Source organism: Capricornis sumatraensis, chromosome 15 (assembly GCF_032405125.1).
Source record: "Capricornis sumatraensis isolate serow.1 chromosome 15, serow.2, whole genome shotgun sequence".
In the NCBI taxonomy this organism is placed as follows: domain Eukaryota; kingdom Metazoa; phylum Chordata; class Mammalia; order Artiodactyla; family Bovidae; genus Capricornis; species Capricornis sumatraensis.
The window spans coordinates 69,402,725-69,419,466 of record NC_091083.1 but is presented as its reverse complement, the minus strand read 5'-3'; the positions used below and the strand labels follow the sequence as shown (position 1 = coordinate 69,419,466).

At 44.7% G+C, this 16,742-nt stretch overlaps 2 protein-coding genes and 1 non-coding gene across 4 annotated transcripts in view; 1 reads left to right on the top strand and 2 right to left on the bottom strand.

The window, feature by feature from the left end:
• Window positions 1-14,992, bottom strand: part of RPN2 (ribophorin II) — a 49,948-nt gene extending 34,956 nt beyond the window's left edge. The window contains exons 1-4 of the mRNA XM_068986665.1: window positions 14,822-14,992; window positions 10,966-11,159; window positions 2,118-2,213; window positions 1,401-1,576 (exon numbers count right to left, since the gene is read on the bottom strand). Coding sequence (XP_068842766.1) covers window positions 1,401-1,576; window positions 2,118-2,213; window positions 10,966-11,159; window positions 14,822-14,834 — 479 coding nt within the window. The 5' untranslated portion in view covers window positions 14,835-14,992. The remainder of the gene's footprint in view (window positions 1-1,400; window positions 1,577-2,117; window positions 2,214-10,965; window positions 11,160-14,821) is intronic.
• LOC138091919 (small nucleolar RNA SNORA38) lies at window positions 3,662-3,792 on the bottom strand. The gene has a single exon (XR_011145951.1). It is a non-coding gene; the product is annotated as a small nucleolar RNA SNORA38 (small nucleolar RNA).
• The window catches only part of MROH8 (maestro heat like repeat family member 8), a 59,267-nt gene continuing 57,221 nt past the window's right edge, over window positions 14,697-16,742 (top strand). For both annotated transcript variants that reach the window (XM_068986663.1, XM_068986664.1), the window contains exon 1: window positions 14,697-14,968. In XM_068986663.1, coding sequence (XP_068842764.1) covers window positions 14,697-14,968 — 272 coding nt within the window. The remainder of the gene's footprint in view (window positions 14,969-16,742) is intronic.

Sequence of the window (16,742 nt, the reverse complement as noted above, 5' to 3'; positions counted from 1 at the left end):
CCTGAGAAGGAAATGCTCTAGCGAGCACAAACTCCTTGTGGCCCTTGCCCACTAAGACCAGGCACTGCACTTAGCTCTTCACAAGAACCATCTTACTGAACCTTGATATTTGTTCTATGACGTAAGGATTACCGATCTCATTTACAGATGAGACTCAGAGAGGTTAGTAACTTGCCCAAAGTCACACAGCAAGAAACAGAGCTAGTATTCAAACTCAAGTCTAACAGACCCCAAGATGGATGTACTTTGTACTTCTTTCTGTTTGGAGTTTAGAGGAGGGAGATTTCCCCTGTTCCTCAGAGGGCAATGGAAAGACTTTTCTGTAGAAGGTGGCATCTGAGTGAGGCACCGACAAACGGATTCATGACAGGAGACACAGCGGTGGTAAGTCCTGTGACCTGAAACCAGAGGACCGCAAGGGCCAAGCCCTGGGCAGAGTGTGCACAAAATGCCACTCCTAGGAAAAATCCCAGCCCCCAAGTCACTGACTACTGACCACATGAAGATAAGTGGGATGAGAGTGACAAAGAGAAAGGCAACTGACGGTGAACCTGCTCTTAACAAAGCTTCAAGGTTAGAAACATTCCAGTTCTGAGCAAAAACAAAAAATCCAAACCAAACACTGGGAGACAACTCAACTATTCTGCAGCAGGGCACTGTGTCACTAAAGTCTTGCTGACGATAAACAGGAGTCCAGGTACTCCGATTCTTCTCAGGGTTGCAATTAAATGGGGGACACGTAAAAAATGAAATATACGTATACTGTGTTTAATGAGGAGTTTAAGGATCAAAGGGGGAAAAAAACCATGTGCAACTTTTAAGCTTAGTAAACAACCTGAAGTCAGTTACAATACATGTATAATAAATGTATAACAAACAGGAAAGTTGCTCAGTGTTCCTTCCTAGTGGGTGCTTCTCTTTCACCTGAGCCTTTTGTAGACGAGCAAGGTTGGATCCCTAGCATACTCTTCCCTCTGAGCCCCTACTCCCCTGCTGGGTGCTGTCACCCACAGCTCTAAGGGACCCCATGAGCCCTCCTCCAAGGCAGTTTCCATCATCACACCGTGGCCTGGCCAAGCCTCAGCACGAGACGCACATGGCTCCCTGGCCTCCCTCTCCCTTGGTCACTCATACCCTTGCTTCAGCCCCTAACCTCAAATGCATTCGTGTCTCTCTGTAGCAGCACGCTTATGTTCTGACACAGTATTTGCCCTGGCCAGAGCAGCTACGGGAGACCATGTCTTGGGGAGCTGCATGAGGACATGCATCTTTGTATGATACGATGTCTGCAGTGCCAACAGAGCGCCTGGAGCACGGCAGGTGCCCGGACGACACCTGCGGAAGCAGTGGACGAAGCCTCTCGGGGAAGCACCTGAGAAGCGCTCGAGATGCAGACTTACGCTAGCACGGTCTCCTCCTTGCTGAGGCGGGCAGTAAGGGCACCAAGCGCTTCCTGGGAAGCCAAGGGGAGGCCAAAGCCACTCAGGGCTGCCACTGCGTGGTAGATCTGGGCCACTGAGGAGTCTTCGCTCACAGCTGCCAGCAGCAGGTCTTTGGTCTCATTTGAAACAGAGATCTAAGAAAGGACAGGCAGACGCAGAGTTTAGAACAGGTGAGGGCAGCCTGCGGTGGGCAGAGCAATCGCCACAGCCACATCACCCACTTGGTCCTCGACCACTCTCCTCAACGTTTCAGAAGCCAGAATTAAATATCTGGGAAACCTCAGCACAACACTTTTGAAAATATTCTGGCAAGTCACTAGCCTACTGATGGGGTTCTCCTATGAGCAAAAAAAATGGATTTCTAGAAATCTGGTGTGGGGGTATTCATCTTTCACTTTAAACATTTTGAAATGTTAAAGGGAGACTGTAAGAAAAAAAAGCAAGACTTACCAGAAGAGAGGCAACTCGAGGAAGAAGTTACTTAAAAATTCATGAAAGGTGAAAACTTTAGAAACATAAACCAAGTCCATTTCTTTAAGAAAAAAAAAAACACCCCACAAGAATGGAATTCCAATAGTCTCCTTGCTAAAAAAAAAAAGTCTCACGTGACCACCTCTCTTTAAAAAAGGACCTGACAGTTTAAAGGAAACACAAACATGAAGAAGCTGAACTCACCTCACACCCTGAGAGGGCCTGGCTGGACTGGGCAGCGTAGAACAGGGAATCCACATTGCTGGGATCAAGGTTTGATTTAATGAAGGTGCACGCTTTCTAAACAGAGGGAAAATCAACGGTAAGTAGTGATACACATGATGACTGGGTCAAGTGTACGTTTTTTTTGAATGACGAATAAAATTCTGAGCAATCTATGATGGCTTAAAGAACCAGTTACACAATATTTCATTTTTTAAACGTATTTTTCTCAGGAAGCTGTCTTACTCCCAAATGCTAACTTCATAAAAAGAGCAACTCTAGGGCTTCCCTGGTGGCTCAGATGGTAAAAAATCTGCTTGCAAAGCAGAAGACCTGGGTTTGATTCCTGGGTTGTGAAGACCCTCACCTGGAGAAGGGAATGGCTACCCACTCCAGTATTCTTGCTTAGAGAATCCCATGAACAGAGGAGCCTGGTGGGCTACAGTGCATCAGGTCACAAAGAGTTGGACACAACTAAGCAACTAAGCATACACACACACAGTCCTTCTGAACCTGGAAGTAAGGAAAGACAAGGTGGTCACTCCACTGACCACCTGCTCTGGCTGTAACCTGTGCAGGGTGCTTATGATGCTCTTCCTCTTAATGAACATGAGCACCCTGTGGCAGATATTATCATCCCCATTGAACAGAATAAGAAACTGAGGTTCAGCATTGGTAAGTAACCTCATGAAGGTTACAAAGCTAATAAATGGCAATGTCTTCACTCAGATGTCTCCAAAGCTAAGTCAGTTTCAACACATCTAAAAAGGATTTGAAGAAGAAAACAATCTATTCAAGAAATCCTTTCAGCAGAATGTGGGTAATTGATGTGTGCTCTGTCGCCATCTGGTGCTTTAACAACAGAACAACATCCAAAGGCCCAAATGATGACAGTCATTGTTACCACTTTTTGAGCACTTAAAATGTGGCAAGCAGTGTTGACAAGCGCTGTATAAGCGTTTCTCCTTTAATAAGAGCATCTATGCATTGCTGCTAAGTCACTTCAGTCATGTCCAACTCTGTGAGACCCCATAGATGGCAGCCCACCAGGCTTCCCCGTCCCTGGGATTCTCCAGGCAAGAACACTGGAGTGGGTTGCCATTTCCTTCTCCAATGCATGAAAGTGAAAAGTAAAGTGAAGTCGCTCAGTCGTGTCCGACCCTCAGCAACCCCATGGACTGCAGCCTTCCAGGCTCCTCCGTCCGTGGGATTTTCCAGGCAAGAATACTGGAGTGGGGTGCCATTGCCTTCTCCGATCTATGCATTAGGACCTTCTATTACCTGAATTTTACAGATAAGAAAACTGGGGCATAAGGTCACTCAGCTCTTAACGGAGTAACTGGAATTCAGACCCAGGCAGCCTGGCTTCAGTCTGAGCTATACAGTCTTTCTAGGGACTACAAAAAGGACCTGTTCCTGTGTAAAACCAGCATCATGCCTACTATACTTGCTTTGCAGAGACAGATCTACCAGCAGTCTGTGATTTCAAAGCTCAAAATGTCAGCAGCTTGTTTTTGCTTTCTTTCCTATGTGGGATGGTTGGTCTTGAGCCTGCAGGAAGGAAGCTGGCCCCAGACTTCTCCAAGTCCACATTTGTTTGCCTCCAATTCTTACGTGTCTAAAGACAGGAAACCATAGACACGCCTTTGTAGGAGGGTCATGCATGCTCAGTCATGTTCCATTCCTTTCGACCCCGTGAACCATAGCCTGCCAGGCCCCTCTTGGGGAAAATTCCGTGAATATGGAGGCAAGAATACTGGAGTGGGTTGCCATTTCCTCCTCCAGCAGATCTTCCCAACTCAGGGATCGAACCTGCACCTCCTGCACTGGCAGGCAGACTCTTTACCGTGGAGTCACCTGGCAAGCCCTACAGACCCAGTGCTTGACACAGAAATGAAAGACGCTCATTCCTCACTAACACCGAAAATCAACTCTCTCTCCACACTCCACTGTTCCCAGAGCTGCGCTCTCCTCTCATACTGACTTAACCCCATTCCTCTCGGTTTTCCGGCTGAATCTGTTATGACAAAATAACTGAAATCTCCCCTAATGATCTATCTATGAGAGCAACCAACTCAGTGGATCTAACAGAACTGAGGGAGTTCTCCCTACTCACTGACAGCAACAACAGCTGAGCAGGACACACCCCACTACAGTAACAGAGACCCTTTCTCAATTGGTTTATTTAATGTGTATCTCTAATAAGGAAATCCACCAGCTCCTAAACATCCATACAACTCCCTTCCTTCCATGGCTTACAATGTACACATCACACCCTCACCACAGCATGTTTCATAAGTGATTAGAAGAATGAAGTATATGATTAAGCCATTTATTTTCTGATTAAGAGGCACACTTAGAGAGCTTTCATTTCTATTACGCTAAAGTTTACAATTCATTCATTCAACAAATATTTGTGGAACAACTTCTGTTCAGTAGGCATTAAGCAATGCGGATGGCAGTTTGATAAAAAAAATAAAACGTCAATGTACATGAACTACCACTATTACATAATAGTACTTTTAAGACCTAATACTGATTACACACGTATTACCTGCCATCACCATACTAACCACCCTACATCCATCACCTGTGAGCTGCGTACTCTATTTCCATGTTACAGATGAGAAAACAAAGATTCTGAAAGGTTCGGTAAGCAGCACAGGTCCCTCAGTAATGTGGTTGTGAAGCCAAGATCTTGAAGCCAACCACTGAATTAGGAAGAAAAAGCCACAGCTAAACGTACAATTTGGAGACGGAAATGGCAACCCACTCCAGTATTCTTGCCTGGAGAAGCCCATGGACAGAGAAGCCTGGCAGGCTACAGTCCATGGGATCCCAAGAGTCAGACACAACTTAGCAACTAAACCACCACGACCACCAATCACACAATTAGCTGTGGTGCTGGAGAAGACTCTCGAGAGTCCCTTGGACTGCAAGGAGATCAAACCACTCAATCCTAAAGGAAGTCAGTCCTGAATTACTCACTGGAAGGACTAATGCTAAAGCTGAAATTCCAATACTTTGGCCACCTGATGCGAAGAGCTGACTCATTTGAAAAGACCCTGATGCTGGGAAAGATTGAGGGCAGAAGGAGAAGGGGACGACAGAGGATGAGATGGTTGGATGGCATCACCGACTCAATGGACATGAGTTTGGGTAGACTCCGGCAGTTGGTGATGGACAGGGAAGCCTGGTGTGCTGTAGTCCATGGGATCGCAAAGAGATGGACACAACTAAGAGACTGACCTGAATCACACAGTTACCCCCAAATCACAGTGCACTGCAGCTGTCTGGATGGCTTTAGCGTATACCTTCAGCCTGGGCCAACATCCACACGAACTTGTGACATCAGCAGAGAACGCCCGCAGGGGCAAGAGTTCAATCTAAATCCACATGGAGCTCCAAATCATAGGAATCTGCCTGTCAACGCAGGGGACTTGCTGGGCTCAATCCCTGGAATGGGAGGAAGGAGCCTACAGGCCGCAGGGCAACTGGGCCCGTGCACCACAATTACTGAGCCTGCGCTCCAGAGTCCGTGAACTACAACTACTGAAGCCCACTTGCCTACAGCCTGTGCTCCACAGCAAGAGAAGCCACCGCAATGAGAAGCCTGCACACCACAGCTAGAGAAAGCCCGCATGCAGCAACAAAGACCCAGCACAGCCAAAAAAATACTGAAGTCTTTTTTTAAAAAAGGTATCATTCAAGTTAGAGTAAGACCACCCCACTCCCTGGACTGAATCCTATGGTCCCACAAATGTTTGAAATCCATCAGTAGAAACCACTCATCTGCATTCAAATCTGCCAAAATGTAAAATTAACCTAATAATCCCATTTTCTCTCCTATACCTGATGATACAAAACCTCTGCTGGTCAAGACTGCTCCACCCTATGCCTCCCAACTGTTCTCTCTTCCCAGGCCCTTTACAGACACCATGGGCTGTCCATATAGTACCTACACCAGCCCCGTCTGAACTCTCATGAATAAATTATAAAAAACAATTATAAAAGCAAATGTTTTAAAATATTAATTATAACAATAGTTAACAATCAAAGAGCCTTTTATGGGCCTGTTACCTATTAGCCATAACATGATTTCACATTATCTTTTCAGTGATCCCAGGAGAAAGGCATCATAACTTCCAATTTACCGAGATGGAGCCAAGACCAAAAGCTTGGGCTAACAACTCTGCTACTTGTGCACTTTCTTTTGAGCAAAACTAATTTTATCAGGCGCTACCTTGACCTTGAGGGTTTATAACAACATGAGGAAAGTTGGTTTCAACAGTCACACACAGAAATACCGGGCAGGAACAAATAATAGCTATCAGGAAGATATCTGAATTTCTGAATAAGTGCAGCTCTCATACAGCAGGGATTAGCAAATTTTCTACAAAGGGTCAGAGAATAAATAGGCTTTGGGGGCCAGATAATTCCCTTTAATAATTACTCAACTTTACTGTTAAAGTACAAAAGTAGCCATAAGCAATATATAAATGAAGGGTCTAGTTGTGTTTCAGTAAACTTTTATTTACAAAAACAGACTTCAAGCTAGATTTCACCCTAGGGGCTATTATTCAGATGATGGTTGGCAGACACAGGGCAATTTTCTTAACCTTTCTGAACTTGTGTTTTCTCCTCTATTACAGGAAAATATTTCTGACCATGTGGAATTAAGGACTGTGGAAAATTCTTAAAGAGATGGGAATACCAAACCACCTGACCTGACTCTTGAGAACTCTGTATGCAGGTCAGGAAGCAACAGTTAGAACTGGACACGGGACAACAGACTGGTTCCAAATAGGAAAAGGAGTACGTCAAGGCTGTATATTGTCACCCTGCTTATTTAACTTCTATGCAGAGTGCATCATGAGAAACGCTGGGCTGGAGGAAGCACAAGCTGGAATCAAGATTGCCGGGAGAAATATCAATAACCTCAGATATGCAGATGACACCACCCTTAGGCAGAAAGTGAAGAACTAAAGAGCCTCTTGATGAAAGTGAAAGGAGAGTGAAAAAGTTGGCTTAAAGCTCAACATTCAGAAAACTAAGATCACAGCATCCGGTCCCATCACTTCATGGGAAATAGATGGGGAAACAGTGTAAAGTGACAGATTTTACTTTTTTGGGCTCCAAAATCATGGCAGATGGTGACTGCAGCCAAGAAATTAAAAGACACTTGCTCCATGGAAGAAAAGTTATGACCAACCTAGATAGCATATTAAAAAGCAGAGACATTACTTTGCCAACAAAGGTCTGTCTAGTCAAAGCTATGGTTTTTCCAGTAGTCATGTATGGATGTGAGAGTTGGACTATAAAGAAAGCTGAGCACCGAAGAATTGATGCTTTTGAACTGTGTGTGATGTTGGAGAAGACTCTTGAGAGTCCCTTGGACTGCAAGGAGATCCAACCAGTTCATCCTAAAGGAAATCAGTCCTGAATATTCATTAGAAGGACTGATGCTAAAGGTGAAACTCCAATACTTTGGCCACCTGATGGGAAGAACTGACTCATCTGAAGAGACCCTGACGCTAGGAAAGGTTGAAGGTGGGAGGAGAAAGAGATGACAGAGGATGAGATGGTAGGATGGCATCACCGACTTGATGGACATGAGTTTGAGTAAACTCCGGGAGTTGGTGATGGACAGGGAGGCCTGGCGTGCTGCAGTCCATGGGGTCACAAAGAGTTGGGACACCACTGAGCGACTGAACTGAACTGAGAATTAAGAACACTCAAGATAACATGTCCAGTGTATCTGGTGTATATCAGATATTCAATAGACAGTAGCAATTACTGATTCTAGTCCCAGCCAGGAAGGATAAACCGAGGACATTAGAAATTCTCAAAGACTACTAGTTCACAAAAACACACACATACAGAAACATTCTGGCCCACTGGCAAAAATGGAACATTTTGAGCATCAAAAAAAATAACAATTGCAAGGGACTGCAAGACATCAACTGGGACTACCTATTCTGACCAGGACGGAATTAAAATATTAAACTGCCACATATAACTATAAAACTGAACAAAATGAGATGTTGAGACACCAGACAGCACAAGGCTGTGATCCTTGAAAAAAAGTAAAAAGTATGACAGTAGTACAAATGATGGGAGTTTGAAGAGAAATATTTTGTTATAAGGTCCTTTCCTTATTCATGATGTGGCAAAATAATTCAAAATATACTGTGATAAGTTAAGATGCATATTAACAGGGACTTTCCTGGTGGTCCAGTGGTTGAAAATCCACCTGCCAATGCAGGGGACACGGACTGAATCCCTGGTCCAGAAGATTCCATATGCCACAGGACAACTAAGCCCAGGCCACAAATACTAAGCTTAGAACCCATGAGCTGCAGCTACTGAGACCCGTGCTCCCTAGAGCCTGTGCTCACCAGCAAGAGAAGCCTCCGCAATGAGAAGCCTGCCCACCACGGCTAGAGTAGCCCCTACACGCCACAACTACAGAAAGCCCACAAGCAGCAACCAAGACCCAGCACAGCCAATTAAATAATATGTTTTTTAAAAAAAGATGTATATTACCATCTCTAGATCAACTGCTAAAAAACTAAGTAAGCAAAAAGTCAATAAAAGAGATAAACTATTTTTTAAAAAAGATTCAAACTAAGAAAGGAAAGGAAGAGGAAAGGATAGATAGACAAATAGAAAATAACAAAATGGTAGACTTAAATCCATAGTTACAAAAAATATAAATGAACTCAATCCCCAACTAAGAGACTGAGATTGTCAGAACAGATTAAAAAACAAATCCCTGCTATATACTGTGTACAACAGATAAACTAGTGTGACAACACCTGAATCTAACTTCATCATAACTAAAAATGAAACAATCAGGAATTATGCATCCACTAATAGGAGGTACACAGCACTGCCTACAAACTGACCCTGAATATAAATAAGCCTCAAGAATTACTGTTTATAAGAATCCAAGAGGTAAGAAAATACGTTCAAAAACAACATGAGGATATAATCAATCAAAGGCAGAATGGGGAAAATTCTCCATGACAAGTGACCTGGCTTGTTCCATAATTAAAAGATGGGGGCGGAGGGAGACTGGTAAAGATGCAAAGCATGCGAGAGTCCGGGAGGATACCAAGACAGGTCTTAGCAAAGGGAGTGAGCAGCTACCTGGACAAGTTACCACTCCCTAAAATGCACTGTCCTCTGAAGATTACATTGCCTTAATCTGTTGAACCCAGGCATGGCTACTGAACTTGCTTTAGGCAAATGAGAAAGAAAAAAGAAGTGGCAAGTATCTCTTCTGAAGAGAAATTGTAAAAGTCACGCTTTCATCTCTACATCAGTCCAGAAAGAGACTACTCCATCAGGCTAAATCTTAGCCTGAAGAATATAAAGCAAAGCCCCAGCTGACCGTTGATGGCCATATTATAGTACAAGTGAAAAATAAACTTTAGTCATAAACCATTTAAATGTGGGGCCATTTCCATGCTAGTATAAGAAAGGCAGCATTCTAAAGATGTCATCATCAGATTTCCATCCATTGATTATATATTTAAACACTAACCTAAGAATTGCTATGAAGGGATTTTTTTAGGTGTAATTAAAGCCCCAAAACAGCAGACCTTAAAATTTAGAGATTTTCCAGGTAGGCCTGACCTAAAAGGTAAGCCTTTTAATTGCAGAGAGTTTTTTCCAACTGGTAGCAGAAGGGGAGGTCAGAGAGATTTGAAGAGCAAGAAGGACTCAACATGCCATGACTGACCTAAGTGGGCACAGGGCAAGATGAGAAGAAAGGAGGTGGCCATGAGGAGTGGACAGCAGCCCTTGGCTTGACAGGGAGAAAATGGGGACCTCAGACCTACGACTACAAGAAACTGGATTTTGCCAACAACCTGAAGAGCCTATGGTTAAGAGCCAAGCCTGGCCAACACCTTAAAGGGACCTATGAGACACTAAGCAGAGAACCCCGCCGAGCCTGTCTGGACTTCTGACCTACAGAATTATCCATTCATAAATGGGTGTTGTTTTAAATCCCTAAGTTCACAGTAATTTGTTACACAACTATAGGAAACTGACACACAAGGCTTATGTGAGAAACCGGGCCCTAATTCCCTACCCTAGGCTGTCCATGTTGCTGTAATGAATAAAATGTAAATTCACAATTTAAGACTTTTACTAAATCCAGGAAAGGTTTCAGTCATGATGCATTTTTCCTAACCAAAGACTCAAAAAATATATCACAATTGCCTGATGCTGTAACTGTCAGTGTTCAATAAAAGTGGATGCTCCCCATCTTGAACTCCTTTAATATTTATTAGCCACACACGCGGGGCACTTAACAAGTATAGCCTCACTGTAAGTGAAGTGAAATGAAACAGAAGTCACTCAGTCATGTCCGACTCTTTGCCACCCCATAGAATGTTGCCCGTGAGACTCCTCTGCCCATGGGATTCTCCAGGTAAGAACACTGGAGTGGGTTGCCATTCCTTTCTCCAGGGGATCTTCCCCACCCAGAGATCAAACTGCGATCTCTAGCATGCTGGCAAATTCTTTACCGTCTGAGCTACCAGGAAAGCCCAGCCTCACTGTAAAAGTTTCAATAAAAGCTACAGAAAGTTCCTAAAGGATTTATGACTTGGTCTTCTTTATACTTTACTAAAACAACCAGCATGGTACTAACATACATTAGTCATTCAGGGAAAAAAAAGAGGATCTGTCAGATTGATATAAATATTTATGATATTGGCTTAGCCTTGGGTATTCTCAAATAAGCAAGAGTTAGGTTTGAAGTACACAAAAGGAAGACAGTGAAGGAATGAGGCCACCGAGGCAAAAGTGATCTCACCTTTACATCTGGCACCTGGGCACCAAGGCTGCTGAGTCCCACGATGGAGTAGAAAGCAGACTCCAAACTTGTGAAAGGGCGGTCCAGCGAGGCTTTCAGTCTCTCCACGTCATGCTTGGTGAGGTAGTGAGTGGGCGTCAAAGCCTGGGCACTGGCTATGATTGTCAGGGCCAACAGGAAGACAGTGCTTGAACCTTGGGGGGAAATGATTGTTAAATAAATACACTCCACACTATTCAAAGTTTTATACACAGTTCTGATGATGAGGCGCACCAAGGTCTGGGAACCAAGTCATGTGAGGAAGGGTGAGGAAATAGGAGGTTCCACCTGGGGAACCGGTGGGCACAGTCTTCAACTATCTGAATGATAGTCCTCCCAGCAGCTTCTGGGCATCTAAAGCAAGGGGCTCATCACACCATTCCCGTCTCACGTATGTTTGTAGCTCCAATGCCTCCTACGACAAATCCAAACCCGAGTCCTCACATGGCCTTGCCTGTTTCCCAATGGATCTCTTCCCCAACTCTTTCATCTGTGGCTCTCTGCCCTCCTCTCTGTTCCTTTAACAAGTCGTGTTGTCTATGGGGCCGCACAGAGTCGGACACGACTGAAGCGACTTAGTAGTAGTAGTAGTTCTTTCCTGTTCAGCTCTTTGGCATGTCTTCTCCTGCTTAATTTCAACTTTCAGATTTCAGGTCATGTATCTCTTCCTTCGGAGAAGGCAATGGCAACCTACTCCAGTACTCTTGCCTGGAAAATCCCATGGACAGAGGAGTCTGGCAGGCTGCAGTCCATGGGGTCGCTAAGAAGTCCAACACGACTGAGCGACTTCACTTTCACTCACTGGAGAAGGAAATGGCAACCCACTCGTGTTCTTGCCTGGAGAATCCCAGGGACGGGGGAGCCTGGTGGGCTGCCATCTATGGGGTCGCACAGTCAGACACGACTGAAGTTACTTAGCAGCAGCAGCAGCATCTCTTCCTTAAGAAGCCCCCCAGCAGCCCTCCTTTGGATGGGGTCCCAGTTCTATGGTGAAACACAAGGTATCTGGGGCCAGGTTTAAATCTCAGCTCTGTCACTGTTTAGCCAGGTGGCTGTGGCAGTTACAATGTGACCAGTCTGTGCCTCAGTTTCCTCAAGTGGGATAATACCAGTATCTACCTCAGGGTTGTTAGGATTACATGCATTAAGTTAGAATATGTATGTTAGTGGCATGTATATAAATAAGGGTTACATAAATGTTAGCTGCTCCTGCTTTTACACTGTTGTTGTTTCTATATCCGTTCAAAGCAATTGGCAATTCTATGTAGTATTTTTTACAACTAAATTTAGTAATGGCTGGTTTCTCTGCTAAACTATAAGCTCCACAAGGATAGACTGTTGCTGTTATTCATCCCAATATTTCCAGGCCTTGCACATGGTCGTACTGAATTAATATTTGCTGAATAAATGGGAAAAAAAAAAACCAGTCCTCATCTATCACACCCCAGGGGACAGAGGGAAATGCCAGGAGTCGAACATTTCTAGTTTTCATTGGAATAAAAGCCTTTTAAATGGGCAGCTTCATGAACAGTGTGCCTTCCAAGTAACAGTAATCACAGGGTTAACATTTATAATTAATGCCCCTTTGCCTATATCGTCTACTTCAGTTTGAACTAGAACCCCTTCAGAAAGTTATTTTACAAATAAGAAAGACAACCAGAACAGCCTAGACACAGCCAATCTTGGACTCATACCCAGGTCCATCTAAAGAGTTCTCACTCCACTATTTTTGGTAGAATGTTGATGAAGGGATGCCTACATTAGGGATATGAGTGTTCGTGCTACTTAAGCCCTTGTGTGTATTAAATAACCTAAAGAATGTGAAAGCTCTTTAAAAAAACTAGAGAGAGATCTGCAATGTGGATCATCCTTCATCCAATGTTTCTGAACTATGTACCAAGAACTATTTTTGGTGTTAATACAACATGAAATGGAACAAAAACCCCTAACCTCATGGAACTTCCACTCTAGTGGGCAAAGACATGACACAAAATAACTAGGAAACATTATTCATCATCTTAGAAGGTGAAAAGTGCTGTGGAGAAAAATAAAGAACGTAAGGGATATCTGGGAAGAGCTGCAACTTTAAACATGGCAGCCTCTGAAGGCCTAACTAAGAAATCTTGATATTATGTATAAATCTGAGGGAAAAGAAGGAGTAAGTCATGAAGACATCCGGAGGGAAACTATCCCAAGAAGAAAAGCAAGCACAAAGACCCTGAATCTGGAGTGCGGACGGGACTTTCTGCATGAGCCAGGGCAGCATGGCTGGAGAGGATTAAGCAAGGGGTGAGAAGTAGGACAAGGTGACAGACACAGCAAAGGTCAAACCCAGACGACCCTATGGGCACCCTGGCTTTTATTAAGTGAGAAAATTTTGAGCAGAGGAGTGATCTGACTTCCATTTTAACAGGAACTTTGTGTTGAGAACAAACAATACTGTGCTGAGATTACAGAGGAGCAAGGGTAGAAGAAGAGACACCAGTCAGGAGACCACAGCCATACAAGAAAAAAAGATGGTGGTGATGGTCTAAACCGGGGGACCCGCTGGTTGGAGTCTGGCTAGAACTCAATCAGAATTGCTGACACATGTAAAGATGTAAAAGAGGGATCCAGATACTAATGCTGACCCAGTGCCTTGAATACGTGCATGTACTCAGTGCATTAAGATCCAGTAACTGTGACTAGCATTTTCCCAGCTAGACTGCAAGTTCCTCTAACATAGCACTTGGGCCAGTATCCTGATCTTCCCACCTCGTATCAACGATATTAACCATACATCTTTGGGGACTGTAATCTGAGCACTTAACACGTGCCTGGTATGCCCCACAATACTAAAGAACTCTGTGTGCGTTTAGTCATTAAATCCTCACAATACCCAAGTCTGTGCACTTTACAGACCAAGAAAAGAAACTGAGTCCCAGAAATAGTTACCTGCCCTAAGAGAGGTTAACTAGTTGAGAATCAAACTGCAGGAACTCTATTATCTTCAACCTGTCAAATAATGGAGCAACGAGCCCACAGATTTATTCACTGTTACCTTGGGCAAGTTACCTGTCTTCTCTGAGATTCCGTCTGTCAAGTGGAAATAATAAAATAGTACCCATTTCCCATGTTGCTGTGAGACTACACGAGGTTGCATCCTGCAGTGTCCTCTCAATACCTGGCAATATAGTTCAGTTTACTGAGTGCTTACTGATTGCCGCGCACTGTTCTACACTATGCAGGGAGATGGTCTCATTTAACTCCCATCGTAATTTACAAGACTAACCTATTTAACAGATGAGAAACTGAGGTGCAGAGAAGTTAAGTAACTTGCACAGGGTCACTTTACGAAAACGTGGCACACTGCAAGTTTGCACCCGGAGACATCTTAACTTCAGAACTCACGCTCGTAAGCTCTCAAAGAGGTGTGACTTTCTCACCCCTTTCACTGAACAGGGAACTATGGTTCAAAGAAGGACGATTTAGCCAAAAGCTCACTCTTAGGCCACCTGGCCCGGAAGCCCGCGCGAGTCAAATGAATGGGTGAAGCCAGACCGCGGATTCTCCGCGGCTGCGGTCCCCGCCTGGGTCTCGGGGGGACCCGTAGCCCGCGCCGCACCCACCGCCACCCTCTCCTCCACTCGCCCGCGGTCCCAACCGCTGGCCAGCCCCCCGTCAGACGCCGGACCCCCAAAGAGCCCGAGCTCATGCCCCTGCCGCGCAGGGGAAGAGGACCCCTCCTGGCCGGCCCCCGAATGGCGAGCACTAGCCTCCCGCGGGCGAGGCGTGTGGGCCGCGGGACACCGTTGTCGAGCCCTGCGCAACGCCTCACCCCGCAGCGCCATTCCTCCGAGCAGGTCCCGCCAAGGCCCGAGCCGCAGGCGGACTTCCGCTCGGGAAGGTGGCTCCAAAAGGGCTCCGGAGGGGACGCCAGGGACTCGCGGCAGACCCCGTGTGCTGGGATGGGCTCCAGGCACAGGTCAGTCCCCGCCGTTCCTCTGGGCCGGGCAGCTCTCACCAGCTGCACGGCGCTGAGCGCGCAGTGCGCCACGGCCCTCGCGTACAGGTCCGCGTTCCCCCCCCGCGCCCCGGCCCACTTGGAACCGACCTCCTCGCAACCGTCCCATTCCGGAAGCCACAGGCAGGCGGTTGGACGAGACCTCGGGGGTGGGCCCGAGACGGGGCCTCCTGTGATTGGTCGATCGCACTGTCTCTCAGTCGTCTCTCTGCAACCCGGCCGATTTTAAAGGAATGGAAAGGGTCCGGTGGAAAAGGGCCGGCAACATTTGAGCGGTTTGCGGGTTTGTTCTTTTTTTTTTTTTTTAATAAGAAAATTATGACAGCTTTCCCTGAAGATTGTTTCGGTTGTTAGTAACTTACTTATAAGTGACTTTTAAACTGATCTGCATACCTTTGTGTGAGGAGAATATAAATCCCAATGGAAGTGACTCATCTAAGAATTTATTAATTAGGTAATTCAGATTATGGAGCGTTTACGGGATAGCCAGACAGGGTGCTTAACGCTCCATGTACTTTGTTTCATTCACTGCTCATCCCCAGTCTGTGAGATATGTACTATTAATATTTCCATTTTATAGAGAAGAATATTTAAAAATGTGAACCGGGACAGTCTGACTGTAATCTGCTTTTAACTGTTACGAACACAAAGTATTCACAATGCGATATAACTTTTACAATCATTAGTGTCCTGGATATTACCGTCTATTACTGTCCCAAACAAGGAAGAGTCAGTTCTTTCTCTGTTTGATAGTGTGCTGTTGTATGGTATACTAGCCATTAAATATGTGGATATTTTAATTTGAATTTAATTAAAATTAAAAATTCAGTTTATCATTTGTATTAACCATATTTCAAACATTCAGTGGCCCCACGTGGCTGGTGGAGATGATACTGAACTGCGCACAATTATAGAGCATATAAAATATTGCCGTGGTCACAGAATATTCTATTGGATAGCACTGATCTAGAATATATAAAAAACTCCTCCAACTCAATACTAAGACAACCAGTGGTGTGCTGAAGCCTCATACCGGCTTGTGAGAGTCAACTGTTAAATTTCTTGGGAATTTTGATAAACCGCAAAGTCCTACTGGGATGTTGGCAATTGGATCTCTGGTGCCTTTTTTTAAATTGCCAAATTTGAAATAGTCAAATTGTCTAGTCAAAGCTATGATTTTTCCAGTAGTCATGTATGGATGTGAGACTTGGACTATAAAGAAAGCTGAGTGCTGAAGAATTGATGTTTTTGAACTATGGTGTTGGAGAAGACTCTTGAGAGTCCCTTGGACTGACTGCAAGAAGATCAAACCAGTCAATCCTAAAGGAAATCATTCCTGAATATTCACTGAAAGGACTGATGCTGAAACTGAAACTCCAGTACTTTCGCCACCTGCTGCCAAGAATTGATTCATTGGAAAAGACCCTGATGCTGGGAAGCATTGAAGACAGGAGAAGGGGACAGCAGAGGATGAGATGGTTAGATGGCCTCACTGACTCGATGGACATGAGTTTGAGCAAGCTCCAGGAGTTGGCGATGGACAGGGAAGCCTGATGTGCTGCAGTCCATGGGGTTGCAAAGAGTAGGACTCAACTGAGCGACTGAACTGAACTGAAAAGTCCTACTGTGTAGCACAGGGAACTGTATTCAGTATTCTATAGTAAACCAACGAAAAAGAATAAGAAAAAGAATATATATGTATTTTCTGTATATATCTATATATTCTCTCACGTTG